The following is a 21,095-nucleotide window of genomic DNA, read 5'->3' on the forward strand; positions in this document are numbered from 1 at the left end:
AAACACGAGGCTATCTTTGTATTTGTACGAGGGGAAGGGGGCTGACGTAGCTCCCGAGTATTAATCAGATTGCCGAGTGTTTTGGTGTTCTTTCTCTTTTGTATCATAGTCATGAAACATGAAAACGTGTTCCCTGTTGTCAAGTATCAAACTCCAGAAAAAGTAACCAATGAACGAGCATCTGAATGCGATATTTGTATGGTTTTCCCTTTCTCTGTCATCACAATAAGTAAACCCAAGCAAAGATGAGCCAGTAATTGGACATGCACTCCAGTTAACACACTGCGCATGTATATGTATAAGATTTAATTCTGACAAAGGTCCACAAACTATGATACAAGAAAAAAAAAACGATACATATGTGATTTAGAAAATGAACAGCAAACTCTTTGATAAAGAGGGGTTTAACTCCTTAAAACATTGGAGTTAATAAACTTTGTGAAAAAGATGAAATAAATAGTTATTTATTAATTGTTTCCAATCTTTCTATCAAATTTTATTCATGAAAAAAGATAATGTGTCATTTTGCCTGAGACCTTTTAGTTTTAGGGTAGTCTTTCTTCTTCTGGAAATTTAGAATTAAATAGCACATTCACTTTGTGATCACGTAGTTGCAAGTTCGAATATTTGACAAACCTTTTTTAATGTTTTCATAAACTGATATTTTATTATTCTTATATTTGAAACATGAGTATGTTTCATTTCTAGCGTTTTTGTCAATTTCATAAAATTGTGATAAATACATATTTTTCATTTCCTTGATTTCAATTTTTACCACTTTAAATATTGCTTGGTATGCATACACAGAATGGTCAAGTTTTGCAAAAAATTATAAAATTCATACAAGCAAACATAAAATTTCACTTGACTCGTACATACAGTCTACAATTTAAAAGTAACTGAAAGAGTTACACATTATCATCGAGGCTAGTAAAGCACGTGACAGTCATAATGATAATGTTACACTTACACCGTAATTTAAATCCGTATGGTTTACTTTAGAATTCGATTATTACCTTGAATGAATATTTAAATGTCTCAGGTCAATATCCAAACAATAACTTTAGCCTTTGAATATTGTCCAACAATACTGACCTAGCACTTCATTACTTTTCGTATAACGAATATATCGATAGATTTGTTAACTTCACACGTATGTAATGGTATAGATCCCGCTCTACCGATCTGAAGTTCTCTGGTTCGATTCTTACCCAACACCACGTTATGAAGATACACATTTTGTTTTTTTAGTTAACTTTCAAGAATTAGTTTGAAATCGGTTTATTACATCTGGTTTTAGGATACATGGTAACTAGTCTTTTTATACAATTTTATGTTTTATTTAGTTACACTATCATTTAATAAAACGTACAACTAAATGTATACTTATATCGAGTTGCAAATAGATCGTAACGACTATAGGGTCAAATGCAAGAGTACCAGGCCAATATTGTTGGACAATACACTACACAGTAATTTAGCAAGGCAAAAAATAGGTATGGCGGACTATAACCTTACAAATAATACTCAACGAAAACGTCTCATTTCCCTGATAGCGCATTAGAAAGAAGACCATAAGTATTAGTGTTGTATTCATGAATCCACATGTTAAAATCATGATTAAGGTACTATTACATTCAAATGTTTCAGTTCTTTTTTCTTTATTTGACCGATTTTGTTGCAAATAGTTATAAATGCATGAGATAGAACATTTTTGTATACCGTTATTACGGGTAGATATTCATTTGAAGAGGAACACGTCAAACATCAGAAAAAAGCTTTATTAGAAATGTAAAAAAATAATGAAATAAAGCGTGATAGTTGTTGGTTTTGGGAAATTCTTACAAAAATCAAAGTTGAAAAGTTGCATTTTTTTCCGTAATTTCAATTATGGTTCCCATTTATATGCCTTAGACGAAAATGGCGGGTTTTGTGTTTACTTTCCCTAATTCTAAGCATATATTAATACAGCACGCCTCCAGATTCATGTTAATTTTCATAAAATATTTTGGAAATGTATTTAAAAGTAAAATAATGTGAGGTAAACAAATAAAGTAATGTGCATATTGCAATCGGCACTTACAATCAACGAAAATTACCAAAAAGTTATCAGCATATGCAAAAACAGCCCTTACTGCGTTAATAACGCAGTAGAAATATGGTGATAAAATACTGCAAAATCAGTCTTAAACCTACATAACATGTAAAATATAGCTTGGATCTTGAATGTTTTAACCTTTCTTAAAAGTTTAGTGCACTGTTCTCAATATTGGTTTTCTTGAAATATTTTGGCTCATCTGGAGGCGTGCAGCTTTAACGGTCAAATAAATCATTAGCATAAGGTGAAATATTGAAAATCCCGACCATTATCTTTTTTATGAGTTAACAAGGCATTATCTGCAGTACATAATTCATTACACAAGCTTTTAAGATAAAAATTGTTATCTATCGATAAACTACTGAACGGTGTAAAACAAGAAAAAAAAACACATCGTGTGTAGCGTTATGCTTAAACAGTGTAAAACTTTCTTTTATAGATTCTATTTTGAATTAGTTTTGCAGGTATGTATATTTATATCAAAAAGCTTTAAATTAAAATAAAAACCGTTAAAGTTAGCGACCAGATTATGATCACTAGCATTTACACATAGAATGACAAACACATATAATGATTGAAGGGAAACTTTCCGCATTGTTTTTAATCATAAGTGCACGAAGGGCTACCATCGTTTATGTAACAGAAATGTTCTGACGCACTATTTGACGTACAGACCAACATCAATTTTGCACAATCGGTTGGTGTGGCAGACACGTGGTCGTTTAAACTTCGTTCTCCTTTTTTCGGGTTTGAAGATGACTTTTATGTTGATACAGAATTATTCGTGTCCGTGATTTTTAACTTATGATCGAACTTGCTTAAGTTTTTAAACAATTGGAATAGTTTGGTCATTGAAAATTTTCCTACTTTCCAATGTCTTACGTCGAGTAAAAAAATTTATTTTTTTCAGGTGTTGAGTGCAACATGCACTACTTTGAATATGCTACATATACATGTTTCTACTTGAATCTACGTCTTATCACAAAACACAACCCGTCAAACTTCAGATAAGGACAATCGCAACTTTTCAGTTCATTCCGTCAGTCTTCGGATAAGGACCTCGAACACAATAGTACGAATACACAGAACGGATGCGGTATTTCGGTCTAATCTACGCTAAGAAACTAGACATGTAAACAAAAAGTAATTTAATGCTGGGATTTGTTTGCAAGACCCCCCCCCCCCACCAGTATATCAAGTAAAAGTCCGTCTAAAATTAGTGAATTCATAGATACATTTTACGTTATCGAAAATTACTCTAATAGCCGAAGACGTTCCGATTGGGATCCCGAACTATGGTGGCTGGTTGCAGCCATTTCAAACCCACGAGAAATCTTATCACTTTATCAGCAGCTTATGGCATAAACAGAAGGCGGGATTTAGAAGTACAACATCAATTAAAACTGAGATGTACAAATAAATCATAATATGTGATGCATACTATTTCTTGATTTCGTACAACTTAATACTAGATTTACAGGATACAATATGAGTGTTCTGTTTAATTCTTCTGGTACAGACCTCACACGATGACAAGTGTCAGATTTTCAAATTATCACCTTATAATGTGTGTTGTGAATTAAGGGTTAAAATGTATAGTAGTAAGGTGGAGTAAATAGGTTGTTGAAAACATTAGGCAGCCGGATTTGTGGGATGTTTGTTGGATGATCTGATCCCAAATATATTACAAAGAGTATAAATAGAGTAAGAAGTTTAAAACTATGGAGGATTTTCCTGGCTTGAATCATTTCTCAATAACTAATGAAGATAATTGCTCACTTTAAATCCTACACACAAAACAGGCTAAGTGTGCTCAGTTATTCCATTTTTCAAGAAGTTGCTCCCTCCTATGCTAGCTATCTACAGTTGAATCTTTTATCTGTCTAATATAAAGCAGTTCCAACAATGATAGCATTCATAGTACTAATTATACTGATTAACTATTGGAAATGATCTGTATAGTGAGACATGTTTTATTTTCGAGAAACATGATGATTCATATCAATCTAAATGCAAGTGTTGTATTACTTTCTCAATTGTACGAGTACATCATATCTTTAATTAATGCCGTACAACTAAAACCTACCGTCTGTTGAGACCTTTAAAAAACGCGAGATTTTTTGCTGAAAGCATACAAAAAGTCGCGGGGATAGTATAAATCTCGATATGTTGTAACAGTAAAACTGTTGTTGGAAGCAGCAAGGATCATTTTAACTCAAGTGTCCGGTAGCGTCCATGGTTTGACTAGAGGGCCGTATAGGGTCGCGTCTTCTTGTTCCAAAACAACAGTCTCATAAAATATCACAGCGAGTAACAGCAATTGTCAGCTGCGACCTTTCAGACATAAACAAAAACTCCACTAAATAAAATTAAGACATTTTTTTTTTATATTTTTGTTATATTGTTATAGACAAGGTATGCAACATCCAAGTCCGAAAATTACAATGTTGTAGTAATTGTTTAGAACACAAGAGTATTTTGTTTGGTCAGTTAAACATATAACACGTTAAAACAGCCGCGTTAGCATTTTTGCTAAACTTAAAACCCCTTATAAGTATTGATTAGATTTAAACTGTAATTTTCTAAACTTGTTTGCATTGAGAATGGCAGTTTTACAGTGTATTGTTATTCCGCACGCCTAAGTATTCTATGAAAATTGATGAGAATAAGAATGAGAAAGGTAAATATCATATAATTTTTGCATGCGACGTTTAAGACGGTGACACTACCAAATTATCTTTCAATGCAAACACGTTTTACCACTTGGCAATACAATTCTACGGTACTCTTATTCGAGAAGAGGGTAATTAAACTTTATTAAATTGATTCCTGACACCTTAAATGTAACCAACATATTTTTATGTCTTAATTAAGATTTTAATTAATTTTAATTTAATTTGAAATGTCACCATTATAGCTTTAAATATGAAATAATTTGTTATAAAATAAAGTTTTGACTTTATTTTTTCCAGACCCCCCTTCCCCCCCCCCCCGGTGATTATTCGGGAGTATCATGAAGAAATGGAAATAATATTGTATTGATTGTATATGTATTTCAGAATACGTACAGAGACTCCCTACAAGATACAAACATGGATGAGATGACGTAAGTTTCTTCCAACTATGTCATACCTTACAATAGACCAACTTCATTTTAACATGTCTACTAGGACTGTCAGGCAAATATGCAAACATGTTTTTTTATCCCAATTAAGACAAAATTATATCAGTAAAGTTATATGGTCCATTTTATGACGCGGCCCGATGCTAGGCAAAATCAACCGGATGAAGTATTTTCTTAGCTGAGAACTGTTTTTAAATTTCACTCGATGAAATGATTATGTAATTTCATCTTACAAAACAAACAAACACATTTTCTTATTATCTTATGCTTGAATACAAGTTTAAATGAAAAATCCTCAATATTAACTTTTTTAAATATCAAAGTCTGTTTGTTTTTCTAACTTGCAGCCTTTATTAGGGTTAAATTTCTAAATAAATCTAGAAATCTAGAGCTAAAAAATAAGGTAAAACAATCAAGAAGTGAACGTAAAATGGCAATTCAATAATTTATTTCAATGATCGCTTGTTTTATTAATTAAAACAAACAATTTTAGAAGATGAAAAAGGTTTCACCATGTCGACTTAGATCCGCCATATTAGGCTCTCCTAATCTATGTAAGCGACCGCCAATTGTAAAAGCAAGGAAAGAATACAATGTATTTGTTATAGAGGGATTCATTTGGGTTTGATACTTACACATTTATTGAATGAAATAAAAAATTAGAGACGGTACTTTGTGATCAGTTAATTTAAAGAATTGAAGTCAGCTTTATCTTTTGATTACGTTTGAAATTTGAAATTGAAAGTTATTTATCAATTTCAGCTTTGCATAGAATAAACTACATGTGTTTGCATTGTATATGGTTTTTATTAAATGGCTTTATAAGAGTCCCGCATCTTGGCTTATGTGTTAAATATAATTATACAGTATGTTTAGGAAAATTATCTGTTTTCCAGATTCCGTGTGTCTTTTACAATATTGGTGCTAATAATTTCCATTTTTGTAAACTACTTCATCTACCGATACAAAATAGATAAATACAACTCAAACGACGAAATTGAAGCTGTTAATCTGCCTGGCAGAGTTGAAAGTCGTGATACTGAGCGAACCAATATCAATGAAAACAGCTATTTTGAAAATGACAGGCCGGTCAAAGTTTTCAAAGCTATTTCTTCACTTGAAATGAGCAAACAAGTTCGTTTGGAAGATCTATCTAAGACTCAGGAAAATGTTCTCAGTGAGATAGAGATGTTAAAGACACAAGTAAAACAACTTCAGTTGAAGCAAAATGTACAGATATGTAACACATCTGAACAAAATGAACTTGAAGACGTGGTTGAAGCACTTCGAAAGGATGTCTATAATCGCCTGGAAAACATAAATGTGCGAATAGACGAACTATTGACGCTTGGGGACAGAACTTACCCCAACACTATTGATAAAAGTATGTAAAACCAACTTACTTTTATATTTTACATCGTTTAAAGATTTATCTTGTCACATAAATTTGCACACAAAGTAAAAAAAAACAGCATTATTTTAAGAAAATGTCCCCCAACCAATTTTTTTCCTTCACTCGATATTTTCATGACAATAATGAATAAGTATGCCGGAAGCAAATGAAGAATGATACATTTCTATTACAGATTTTTTTCTTTAAAACTTAAAAAAAAACACATTATTTAAAACTTCTTAATTCGCTTGTCTACCTTAACAATCAAGTGGCGAGGCACTTTTGCCTCTACCACTAGTGGGTTTGGTGATGCCCTTATGTTGTCATACTAATGCTTGAAGGGATCCCGTGTCTTTTGTTGCCTTAACAACTCTCAATTCTTCTTATATAGAGAAAAAATTGTTTTATATTGTTTACTCATTGTTTCTTTAAAAACAACATTAAAAACAATTATTCAACTATCTTCTTTGTGAAGTTTTACTATCCGTGATTATCTTCCTTGGAAGCGCACAACGATGGGCTGAAAAATACCTACTGAAAATGTCTTAAACGTTCAAAACATCTTTCGACTGGAAATGAATATTAGAATAGAATAACTTTCTTCATTTTACTATTAATCTGTCAAAACAAAAAGTGATAAGCCTTAGTCATATATAATCACGGTCCCACGTTGGGTGCCAAATGGCAAATGGTGAGAAAAATGTGCAGCCTGACCAGGACTCAAACCAGGAATTCTCGGATCACCTTTTCGCGACTCAACCGACTAAGCTATCAGATCGCTAACACAATCTTATTCAAGATTTAAACCCCTTAAGCTTTGAATGGATGTTTTGACAAATATTTTACACAAATTCAAACGGTTATTATGATAAATGACCAATAAGTTTTGAAGTATACATATATTGCACTATATTTAATCATTGCGTTTCAGATCATGCAGCTCTTATATGCCTTGCTGTATTCCCTTTCATTTTGTATTGGGTATGTTATACTCACTGCAAAATTACGGAATTGCAAAAACTTGAGCATGCACAGACAAGTCAAATGAGCAAATTTAATTCGGAACTTGATGCTTTGAGAAAAGAATTGGAGACCTTGAAGCAACTTACAACGAACGATGGAGAAAGTAACGAAGTATCTGGGCGAAAATCAATTTGAAACGCTTGTGTTTTGACATTGTTAATAAAATAAGTACTAATTTATGTTGGCAAGCTTGGGCAATGAGAAAAGACACTTTAGAGTAATATATTAAACTTTAAATAATTCTAATATTAGTTCGTGGATTTTATCACAAACATATTTTAGAAGCATTTGTAATAGAACTAATTTATCAATAATATATGTATATAATGTCCTTAACGTTTCTCTATCTTCACTAATATTTTTCTTAATTACTTGTTTTTACATTTATGTTTTGTATATGTTTAAACAATTTTGCTCAGCATAATAGTTTTTTTATCTAAATCTGTCAAGGTATAATAGTTTCAGAAACGGATAAATAAAATGCCATTCGCCACTTTGTGGAGGAAATACTAGTCTTTTTATTGGCATGATAATTTCTTAAACACTTTTCTTTTATTTAATATTTCTTCAATATTAAAAGCTGTTATATATTTTATTTTATATTATATTAAGCGATTCCACAGAGGTATCTTATATGACGACGCTGAAAACATGTTTCTTTTCGAGATTAATGGTCCAAGTTATGTATGTCTAGACAAATAACTTGTGAAAAAATTTCGCTCCGTTTTTCAAGAATGAAAAAATGACCCAAAGTTAAAAAGCATTGCAACACTTTTCAAAATACTATTTTAAGTTATTTCTGAGTATATTTCTTACTTATCTTTTGCACATCTTTCAGTTTTAAATGCCCAAGTTGGTCTATATAGAAAATTTAAAAAAATGGTTTTGGCCTTTAGAACCTCAGTGGAGTTTCTTTCAAATTTTCAAATTTGTTTGGACTTTTGATTTTCTCACAATACTTTTTGATTTTCATATTACACTTTTACAGAATTAAAGCCGTAAATCTTTGATTTCATCCATTTGTTTCGTACATGCGTCCGTGTTATTTATATACGATTCTAAAGCACCGTATGTGTGTTTAAACAGCTATAAGTTTCCGTATTGCCCTTTATGTAAAATGTCTGTAAAGGGGCATGTAGTATTTTCAACTGTGTCCTGTTTGAAATTTATAATAACACGTGCATGGTGCTCGAAGGTACTAAAAACCTTGACATTTCTCTGCCATTGCAATACCCTCATGTTCGCGTTAAGGAATCCGACTGGAGATTAGAAACTTGAAAATCAAAGATTTTAGGAGCAATGCATGTAAACTATGATTTTCTTCAATGTAGAAAATATATGTACTTGAATAATGCTGTGCAACTGATTATCTTCTTGTGTAAAAGATTTTGAAATATTTGGAATTGTGTTTTAGGCCAAACTGAACTTCAAATTAAAATTGCTCATTTAAAAGTCCCCTGATAGCTATCGGAGTTATAATACGTCCATGACCACTGTGTGGTCGTTATAGACTCTGGGTGTAATTGCAATTTTATAAACGTACCGAACAAACACACAACAAATGTTTGTCGCAAAGTCGTAATGTTTTATATAGTTAAAATATGACACATACAACTTTTAAAAGTATAGTCATGTTTGACAGAATCAAATATACTCGTGATTATCACCCTCTTAGTGCCCAGAAATTGATTTTCGGTATCACTAACCTTAGTGATGAATACAATAATATGTTATTCCTTCACGTTCAAAATTTCATCAAATTTTCAAGGAGTTTTGAAAATGACTAATTTTCAAACAACGCTTTTAAATTGTTGTCCATAACTTATATATAAATGCTGAGGACAGGAACTGGGCAGGGATCTCCTACATGGTGCTTATTCTTTAGTTCATTCAATCAATCAATCTTTCTTTCTTTCTTCCTTCCTTTCTTTTTTTTCATTTTCTTTATTACTTTTTTTTAATTCAAGTTTTGTTAGTCTTTGAACAATTTTTATAATCAGATTCTATTTTCGAAAATGATATCATATTGATCGCTGATATATACATTTATGGAATTCCAATTACAACAGAATTTATGCACATCTTTTACTACAAGTGAGACGATGTGTGGGAAGGGTCAATTCTCTAATGTTGTTAAAACTTGTGGCCCGACCCTTTTGCTTTTTTATAATAACTATATCATCCATGTATTAACTGTAAATGTATTCATTACTGTTTTGTAGTATGTTTACATGTGACAATGTATCTGTTTTTGTATAAAATGTAAAAGCAATAAAATATGATTAAACAAATAGACAGAATCAAAAATTGGTTAGTCTGTACCTGGAACTAAAACTAGTATGTAGGAAATCTGATAATACTCTAATCAAAACAATCATCAGAGACAATCGAACATTAACAAGTTGTAACAATATAAACTTTTGCAATTGGTTATATCTTAGTAATAACTGGGCCAAATAAAAGCACAATTTAGATTTTTGGCATCTGAACATGGAATTTGGTTTTGTCAGAGTTTTTAACTTGCTATAAAATAGTATGTATTTGGTTCTGTTCTTTTGTTTTGCTTTTCAAACACATACATACAGTTTGTATTTGACAAAATGTTCATATCACTTAAAATATCCAAAACCTTTTAGCCATTTTGACCGGAATTCGAACCCCAAACCTCCCACATTCTTACCGAACGTGTCCAACTACACCACATGCTTACAATAATATCTTACAATGATATCTTACAATGATATCAACAGGCACTAAACGTCAAAACTAAATAAAAATATCATACATTAAGAACTGTTCATTTTTCTTATCTAAACATCAGAAATTATGAAAAATATACAAATTCTAGATGTCTGACAGACTTGCAATGGTGTTTATGATATGATAAAAACAATTATTTTTGCTAAACAAAAAACAATCGTGTATAATTAAAATGTATTGACAATGCTATCTATAAGTCGTGTAGAGCTTATTACGCATTCACAAGTCCGTACATTTGTGGGTGGTGATTGGTTGGGGGGGGGGGGGGGGGTGAGTAATCATTTGAAATTTGCAGGAAAATTGCCTGTAATAGAATGAAATTATTCCTTTTTAATCATTTAACATTATTTAAGTATCATTAAATCATAAATCTTTTTTTTCTGAATCACAGAAGGATGCTGCATCTCCATGTGAGAAAACGCCCTTGTATTCCTTAAAGGAAACCGCTTCCTTATCATTTGCTTCACCTTGTGGTACTATCAAAGAAAAACATTCTGTGTACAGTAAATGAGGATTGGTCGACCCTTTTTTCTTTTTTTATTACACTTGTTAAAAGTATGCTTGAAGGTCAAGTCTTTTCGGAGTCACGTCCGCTTTGACTTGTGAAGACGTAGCGTGATTTTCTTGAAATTGTGAAATTTTAACATTATTTTTTGTTTTTGTCTTTGAAATTTGAAAAAAGCGAGCGCGATATTTGTGAAGTCTATTTACAACGAACAATTTTACTTAGAATTATCAGATAAAGTTGAGATATTTCCACATCAAATGTTGAAATAGCTCTGATTCCACCAAGTTGTAATTCATAACATTTAATATTGAAAGGCATTTAAAGATAACGTTGCTTTACATAATTTGAAAAAAAAAAGTTTTTATACTGTTTTCTTGGCAGCAATCAGAGAAATTTTAAAACTGACATGTCTGTCATTCGTAGAAGTTTGAGTTCTTTACAAATAGGTAATACATTACAAAGATAATTGAACTGCCATTTTCCCTTGATGATACATTTGCTTGATTGTAACGTTTGAGACTTGCGGCTTTTGAATATTAATATTTCATCAACAATATCATGTTTCAAAATATTCCTTTTATGTGAAATTTTACAAAGACTTGAAATGGGCGTTTTATTATGGAATTTACAAATCTACTTAACATACCTTAGGTTTTGAAAACTGATGTCAAAAACATGTACATTTGTATACATTTCTTCACAAGAATAGCATACTACCCTTATTAAATAGAAAGGGCAGCAAAAAACATATATACAAAACATTAAAAGTATTATTGGTCTACAATGGTCGCTGTTAAGCCGCATATAGCTCCGAACATATATAACTACCGTTTCAGCAAACATGGATCCCAATAAAGTGGAACTATACACCCGGAGATGCTATACATTGACTAATAAAGCTCCCTTAGTAAAAGAATGCAATAGATATATTGGCATATGATTATGGTTTTCATGTATTACACACACGTTAAGTCGGTCATCATCATCATCGTCATCATCAAATTAAACATCAATGCTGTAGATTCGATTCACAACAGGTACTTTGGATTCTTTCATGTGAGAAAGCTATCCAGCTAGCTTACTAAACGTCGGTGCTTCAACTCAGGTGCCCGTTCGTGCCAGTTTTTTCTTCTTCACGTAACCCTTCTTTCTCTAGTAAGCTGTGAAGTCGTCATATGACATATACCGTGTTGGTGCAACGTAAACCCAACAATAAAAAATAGATTAATAAAAATCAACGTGATAATTATATATCATCATCGTCATCAACATCATAGTTGTCGGTACCGGTACATTAATATACACCATAAACATAAATATTTGTAATATTGCATTCCTTCCATAATTAGCCAATACACTTTAAAACAAATATTCCAAATAAAATAACAAAATTTGATTCACTGCCAACTCCTAGAAACGTGTCACTAGTTAATATCTTATGCAGTCAGAGCAATATTATGTTTCTTTGAATGTTCTGTAAAAAGGTTCCCGGCAGATTTCCTCTAGGGCATTCATTCAGAGTAACAATCATAATAATCATGGATGTTAAACTTCTTTGGCTGTTATTATATACATCATTCTATAACATTTTCTTATCAAATGGTTTTAAAATTAAGTCGGTCATGTTCCGAGTACATGGTAAACAGCAAGGTGTGCGTAAGGGTGTTCGTAAATGTGCGATGGAAATTCTCAGCAACGTGAGTAATTAATCAAGTATTAATAAGACATCTTTAATAGAATGTATTTCTATACAAAGTTTATTTCCCCGTAGAGGAGTATGCATACTAGTCTTAAAATATTTTTAATCATTTTTGGAAATTTGTTGGAAAAAAATCATTATAATTCAATTTTTATAAAATGATCAACAGCCAGTTGTTCTTAATTAATGAGTTTGTCTTTGGCACATAAGTTTAGGTAATCTAAGTACATGTGTACATCTAAACATCTAAGATAAGTTCGTCTTAATAGAATGTTTTGCACCAGTTAGCGATTGATTCATTCAAAATACAAACAAATTTGAAATGTTGTAAGTGGTTATTAATCAAAGAAACAAACATGTATGCACATTTTTATATTTGTGATTATATATTGACATTTAAATTTTGTTAAATAAACATATATATACGAGTATACAGGCAAGCATAGAGTCGAAACCACAATTAATGGTCACACTCAAAACAGAGTGCTTAAACACAATAAATATTTATAAATATTATTGGTTCATTTGTTGATAGCCAAAATTTTCTGTTTGCAAGGCTTCTTTATTTCATGATTTTTTTTAAGATGAAGATAACATGATTTTGTTTTGGTTTAGTTACTATTATATTTTTTTACAAAGATTTAACTTAGAATTATCAACATTCAGTTTATCTTATGGAAGTATTGCTTCCTGTTAAACCCAGCCACAATTTTGATAGTGTCATGGCAATGCATTTGTCCGGTTTCTAACATTGTCCTCACATAGTTACAAATAGGGACCGCTGAATGAATTGAACCTACTAAAATACCGTTCGGCGAAAATAAATGTTTTTGTCTGGTGTGTAATTACACACCAGACAAAGATGAATATCTGTTGAAGATGAATATCATTTTTTTTATTGTACAAGTTGTCTGTAAACCGACGCCAGAGAAAACAATCAAATAAGTTTACATGATTGTTAGCTTCAGCTAAAATTTCAAAATTTGCAACATATTCTCGGTGTTCATAATGTTATTTAAATGCAACTTGTATTAGTTTTATAACTATATTTAAAACTACTTTGAAAGTGATATATTATGCAAGCAATTTAACACGCTTTTAAAAAGATATACGAGTACTATAATAAATCATTTACTTGCCTACTGGCTCTCGGCACAGATTTTATTAATAAAAGTCTCATCTTGGTAACATGTTCACACACATCTGCATTTTAAACATTTTACAAAACCAAAGCCATTCCTTTATTCCACATCTTAAAAAATATCAGTACATATAAACTCATATTTGGTTATTTTAAATTTAACATTGAAACGGCATGTATTATGCTGACATGCGCAAAAGAATTTCCGTGTCGCACTGTCACCATAGAACCCATACCAGAGCAAGACCGGCACTGACCCGCACCAAAGCTTCACGTAATCGTGCCTACATATATGTGCGAACCGACACATAACGTATCCCCGTTTATATACTTAAATCGTTAATGGCTAATAGATATTTTGTCAGTCGCTTGGGCCATTTGTTAGAATTAAATAAAAGATCTTAACAAACTCGCCATATTACTAGTTTTCAGCACAGGAGGAGAGAAAAAGGAAAAACGGCATTAAAACATGATATATTGTTAGATTGTTATATGCACATTTGTATACATGTACTAGTTTTTATTGCACTATAAACTCATACTCATACTGTGTCCACCAACAGTGTGTAGAGTTTAAAATATAACATATTTACTTGTTTGTTTATTTGACATTTAAAACGAGACTGTGTAGCAATTATGAATATTTTCTAGTGAAACATTTAAGCATGGTATGTCTTTTGAATATGGATTGAAATTTCACCGGGTGGAGGCTGTAAAAAGTCGCCACGTTCAATCAGAAATGTTATATTCCCGATCATTAGAAAGTTTTTTTGTGTGTGATAATTTTGTTTCCTTGTTAGTGATCTTTCTTTCTTTTAGATTCCATTGTTCGTAACTGAAAAACATAAAGACACCCTAATACTATGTTACTTGCTTTTCATAGATAACATTAAGCTTCATAACCTCTGACCCCTTCAAGGTTCCATTATAATTTGTTCCATCCAATTGTTTTCGTCTTTGACGTTATTGCATTCTTGTTTGCTCGTTTTCCCTCCTTTGACATGAAAGTCTAATAATGCACCGTTTTCTTGCATTTACGCATCTACAGTATTCCTCGGACTTTACCAAATCGCTCTGCCTAGCTTGCTCGGACTTTAAAAGCGTTCTCGTTCTTTTACTGATCGTAATGCATGAATGATGTTACATTTTATACGCTGTTAAAGGATGGCATCAAATGACACCTATCAAGACTGACAAAACATACCTGAGATGCTTATCTTTATTTCATTTCAGGACGCCATTTCTGGTGGGAGAATCTCTGATCAGACAGGCACATGCGAAAAACTGAGGGGACCATTGAATGACCTAGAAACGTCAGAATCAGAATACGTAGAAAAAGTGAACTTTAAGCAAGCATATCAGCCATCGGTATGTTTTATTAAGTTTTATTTTAAACGATGAGAAAAAATATTTGTTTAAAAAGTAATTATTAACAGATCTTATTAAGACGAAAACAACAATATTAATAATCTTTACAAATATTCTCAGTTACAATATGATATTTTTATCGTCAATTTTAGCTGCACTAATATTGTTATATATCAAAATGTTGACTATAACAATAGTATTTGACTTACAGTTTATATCGGAAAATGTTTAGGATAAACTAATAATCTGTCTATATATAAAGTTTTAAAAGACTATTTCACTCTTTTAATAAATAAAACGTTCTATAAATTTTGATGGATATTTATAGAAGTTTTCTTGGGCTATGATAGCCATGCATAGTTCATTCAAAATAAATTATAAAATTGAAAGAAAGTATGGCAAAATGTAAACAATGTTTTGTCTTTCACCTGTTCACTCATTTTATACCTTTAAATGGGCGTGACGTTTCTTCAACTATTTAATTGATTTATTCATTAATTTGACCGGGGACGCTCCCCTTATAATTTAAGGGGAGCGGTGGCTTAGTGGTTAAGGTGTCTGCCTCTCAACCCAGAGATCATGGGTTCGAGTCCTACTCAGGTCACGACCATGTTTCTTCATATGACACCAGTACTGGTTGTTTCCAGGAAGCGGACTCGAAAGTGATTAATATAAGTTGCAAGAACTTGTTTCGCAATCGAGCTTAAATAAATATATTTTAAAAACTATTAATTCCATTCTATATGATGTAAGAACTGTTAAAATGTTTTGTATATAATGATGGAAATATAGTTTCAAACTCGATGAGTAGAAGTTATAGAAAATAAAAAACAATAAATAAAAAAATGAAAAGGAAAAAAAAATGAGATAAACACATTAAGTATATGTTATATTTCATAAAATTAGATTTATATACACATTAAGTGCAAGGGAGCATTAGTGGCCGCTTTACCTAATTTATATATAATTCTAATATGCGAACTATAACCGGCTTATAGTTCACTCCGCCCATTTTTTGTCGATCCATTTCATGAAAACTTACACTACGCCCATAATAAGATATTGGCAACCGTTCAAATTTAAAGCAACGACGTAAACGTGTGACTATTGGCCAATACCTGCTTATACTCAAATAGGCCATTACATTTTACTGAACATATAAAATAGCTTAACATGAAAAATTTGCGGGTGTTAGAACAAGTAATGGTCATGGCGAACGAATTACTAGTAAATTTCAATATAATATAGGAGGGGGTGATGATGATGAATTCTTTTGGGATTTACTCTCAGAGAAAGAAAATAATATTCATTGACGCAGTAAATTAATATGCAATGTTCAGCTTCTGATGAAAAAGGTACAGACATTTTGTTCTGACTCAGCTGTGCTGGTCATTTTGTAGCCAAACATATTGTGTTTCAGGGAATTTTGCTATATTCGACAGCCGTAATGACAGACATCTTTGTAATATCAGTGTTGTAAAACTTGGTTGGTCTTGAAGTCAAACTATTGAGACAAGCCACTTTGTAGAACTTGAGATATGTCGCTGGAAAGCAACATTCGTCATTCAGCTGATTGTTTAATAAGCATTGCTATAGACATGAACAGGACACATTTTAAGCATTAAAAATGTACTTAAAATGTTCTTTAACTGTTGCTAGCCCTTGTTATCTAATTGTGTGCAAAGGATTTTTTTAATATATAGAGATACTGCATGCCGCCCCAACTCAAGTTAGCTGGGAAATTTTTAAAATTGATGATTATCTTAAATTTTCGAACCATACCATTCCAGTAACCGGAGCTTAATTCTCTATATTTAGAACCTGCCATATTGACCACTGGATAGTTTCACTTAATGATTTTACTTATTAGATATTGTGCACATTGTTGAATTATACAGATAAGTGGAGCGAAATTAAAAAAAAATTCTCGGTAATTTTCGATTTGAAGAAAGGCACGGGAAGGAGCAGAGTCAACTATAATTAATTTAAATAGTTTAGCTTTAAAAAACTAAATATTTACACTGGGAGAAAAAGTGCGCTTTTATTTTGTTTTTAATCTTTACAAATAGTGTAAATTACCGCTTTTTAAATTGATTTGACCATTAGCATTATAATTAATACTTTCTCTTAACATCATTTACCCCGACTTACTCTAGATGGTCTGTGTAGTAATGTCAGCTGATTAGCTAGTTTATAACATATGTACATTGCGCATGCTCAATAACATGTCTAGCAAGTACCTCGATGTTAGGGATTTTAGGAGAATAAATTTACATCTTGTAGAGTGTACACGTGTTTGTCTTATATCACTATTTTGTGAAGTCTACTTGATTATTATAACTCCAAACAACAAAACAGTCTTAACTAACAAAGAAAAACACAAACTGTATCATTTTCGGGAGCTGGGGGCTGAAGGAAGGAGCAGTTATGTGCATGATGACCAGTCGACTAACCGAAAACTGCACGATTCAGTTTTTAAGTCACTTTTAACTAAAACTATATTTTTGCCATTCATGGACAAGAATTATAAAAAAATATTTAAGATATTAACATTTTTGTAGAATACGGATACGGCTATTATACATTACTTAAAGTACCGTCAATGAACAGGCTCAATCAAATCGAGCCTGCAACATTTTCAATTTTGTTGTGTTTGACTTTCTTTAGGGATTCTGTTTTTCTCTATTTTAAAAGTTTAAACAATTGTTTGCTAAATAGGGGAAAGATGAAATCATTATTACTGTTTTCAAACATGCATTTTGTCATTTTGTTTATTAAGGTTTCAAGTGACGAAAAAATCGGCATCATCTTTCCTGGACCTCCAATGATAAGGTCTTTACTGGACTTCGTTTTCGTTCGAAAGCAGCCTGCTACTTAGTAAGAGTTTTATTGATTAAGAAACAAAGCTACATCTAGCACAAGCAAATTGGAAAGAGGTTTTATTTAACAAAATAGTTGCATAGTTATGTATAAAACTATTAAACAATGTGATATAACGTTTTAAAACAAAACAAAACTTTGCGAATGACTAGGCTTATCTCGTTCATTCATTCATTTATCCATCCATTCTCTGCACCAAAGGTTAAAACATTTTTCTTTCTTTCTGGTGTATACTTTTCTTTATACACGCACAATGCAGCTACTTAATTAAACAAGATTTACACTGAAATGACCGCTTCACTTGATGTTATAAGTTTATAATGTGCTTATACATGTATATATATATCATCATGTTTATTTTTGAGACGTCAACGTTTTCATGGTTTTGTTCTGCTGAAAAGATTTTATTATAATTTCAAGTCAAAATAAGCTAGCAATTTACTTGTTCAATGCAAGATCAGTATAAGTTTCTGTTTCACCACGAGTACATTTAATTTGAATTTATCGCTCATTATTTTTACAAATACAAGTTGTAAGACAAGAAGGTTTACAAAATTTTATTTATGTTTTAAGCGGGATCTCAGCAGACATTGGCCCTCACAGCAATAGTTCACAACTTTACTATGCAAGGTAACATTTTTCATGTTTTTGTACCGCAAAACACATGCAATGTAAAATTGTTTAAATTTGCATAAAATTATATACAAAATGTCCGATTTCTATGCAGTTTTTTTCTTCCTTTATTATTTGCTTAAAATTCAAAGAAATAAAAACAAAGATTCAAAATATTTCATGCTGCTATGAGGTTGCAAGGTTTTTACAGTTCTGGCAATTCTATTGGAGACCTAAGGCAACGGTTCCAACGCCTGGTCAAAGTCGGTATATCATGAACATGCATATACGCAATAGTTGTCAAAATGCCACACAACAGCTGTTAAGACCCCTGATACACATAACAACCGACTATGTGCCCAAACTGTACGCAATCGTCCTCGGGAGGGTAGTGACCGTTGTCCTTAAGTTGGCTGTGTATTGACGCTCCGTCACTGCACTGGACAAGTAATGTCATCGCTGGTAAAGTCAACAATGGAATAGCGTTCTTTTCTCCGAAGTAGCGAGTTGTTATGTTCATTGACATGATAGCAGGAATCATGCATACTTTAGAAGAAATGAACGTGATACCGACTGTTCTGTACTTGAACAAGATTTCGCTTTGGTGGCGGAGTTCCATCTTAATCCGGGCAGGTATTACGTATGGCAAACCTCTCGTCTTGATCAATGGGAATTTGAATGAATGCCCAACGCAACGGAGTCGAGATTCTTGCGAGACGTGCCATTACACTATGTCAAAGTGATGCCAATATCACTCTGGTTAAACATGATAATGCCACAAATCATACAGAAAGAGATGCTGTTGGTTTTTCAGGACGAATAGTTTTGTTTTCGTTAAAATCTAAAACCCCTAAAATAAAGACCTGAATCCCATCGAACACCTTTGAGATAATTTATACCAGTGTGTTAGACGTCCTCGTATTCCATCGTCAACCAATAGATATATAAAACTTTGCTTGACAATTTCTCAACTGCATCTTTTTCATATCATTTGAACCTTCCTGTTAGCATTACTTTTATATAGCACACATAAAATCATTAAAAACACAGAATAAAACAAACTGCTCTTGCAAAAAAAACTTATAAGGTAAACATTCACTTCAAACATTTCACCAACAATTTAACATATTGTATATATGTATATGTTCCAACAGAACGTCACAATCTTCAACTTTACCGCATGATTGAGTCGTTAAATTCGTAGACTTCAAATTACTTGCCTTTCGCTTTAGGTTTGAGCTTCGCCAGCGTCTTTGGATTTTTCATGTGAGAAAGCTAAGAAAGTCTATATGGTTATACACAAAAAGTGCAACCCTCCCCCCAAAAATAAATAAATTAATAATTAAATAAATAAAAAATAAACCCTCCAATTTTATTTACAGCCCCTTTTTTACAGCTAATGAAAGTTGACCTTTTAAACGAAAGATATAAAGTGTATTTATGCTTCATAGATACTCGTAGTACTACACGTAAATATTCATATGAAATTACGAATTATAGAAATATTTGTCTCCGTTATGGATTTGATTTGACGAAGACTTATTACATTCGACTTCCATACTTATAATTAAAGATTAAACAGAAAAGTGTTTTCTCTTTTTGAATTGTTTTGTTGTTGATTTTCAATTATTGTTATATTTGAATTTCAGTGTAATTGAAGACAGGTCGGAATTGAATATATTCGATATGAAAAGAGCTCATACAATTGATTTCTATTGGAGTAATATGTGTCCATCTGAGGAATGCAAGATTTCACTTGTTATACAAGAGAAACATATACAGGTAAGCCTTTTATGATATCACAAAATTGTAGTCATATTTTAAATGTAATCAAAATTTTAGAGGTTAAACCAAATTGTGCCTAATCATTCAAATATGTTTCTTTCTTTAGCTCCTAGCAAACGACAAAATTGTTCCAGGCAGCAATATGGAAATGGCGGGGGAAATGGCGGAAACATTTTTAAGACAACTGGGACGTGTTCAAGTCACGGCATTTCCGGCCTTTGGTGCAACATTCAAAAATTTTGGATTTACAAAATATTGAAAGTTAATAGTGTTTCAAACTTTTTATTTTTCATCTTAGGTTTACATTTATTAAAGCATCATTTTATAATGAATACATGAAAACCTGTGTTATTCGTCAAGTTTTATTTTCACTAGTATACAATTCTTGCTGGAATATACATGGAAAACATAGAAATGCCGTTTTATGTATTAAAGACCCTGTAACACAATTTGGTATGGTTTTATATCATAAATATAACTCTTAAATGAACATTTGTCAATATTGTAAGATCCAAAAAGCAGTAATTGTAAACACATTACTGAATTGTCAATTCATGTTTATAAAGGGAGCTAATTAGAAATTTATTTTCTATGTACTCTAAGTCATTTATTTTTCAATAAGAAATGAATGCATATATTTTTATGATTAAATATAACCTGGACAAATATTTTCATTACATATTTTACATATTCATCAATGTTTG

The 21,095-nt window shown here is 31.8% G+C and overlaps 1 protein-coding gene across 2 annotated transcripts; it reads left to right on the plus strand.

Moving 5' to 3' along the window:
* The first annotated feature begins 2,432 nt into the window (after positions 1-2,432).
* Positions 2,433-20,708, plus strand: LOC132726323 (uncharacterized). Of its 2 annotated transcripts, XM_060711634.1 has the most exons (7): positions 2,433-2,562; positions 5,158-5,204; positions 14,980-15,114; positions 17,894-17,991; positions 18,568-18,624; positions 20,256-20,388; positions 20,498-20,708. In XM_060711634.1, exons 4-7 carry the CDS (start codon positions 17,939-17,941, stop codon positions 20,648-20,650), a joined length of 396 nt encoding a protein of 131 aa, XP_060567617.1. In that variant the 5' UTR covers positions 2,433-2,562; positions 5,158-5,204; positions 14,980-15,114; positions 17,894-17,938; the 3' UTR covers positions 20,651-20,708. The 2 variants fall into 2 exon arrangements, with proteins under 2 accessions (XP_060567617.1, XP_060567615.1); XM_060711632.1 differs by lacking the exons at positions 14,980-15,114; positions 17,894-17,991; positions 18,568-18,624; positions 20,256-20,388; positions 20,498-20,708 and adding exons at positions 6,119-6,606; positions 7,547-10,322.
* The last annotated feature ends 387 nt before the right edge of the window (positions 20,709-21,095 follow it).

This window comes from Ruditapes philippinarum, unplaced genomic scaffold (assembly GCF_026571515.1).
Source record: "Ruditapes philippinarum isolate M1 unplaced genomic scaffold, ASM2657151v2 ctg2635_1_1_1_1, whole genome shotgun sequence".
NCBI lineage: Eukaryota > Metazoa > Mollusca > Bivalvia > Venerida > Veneridae > Ruditapes > Ruditapes philippinarum.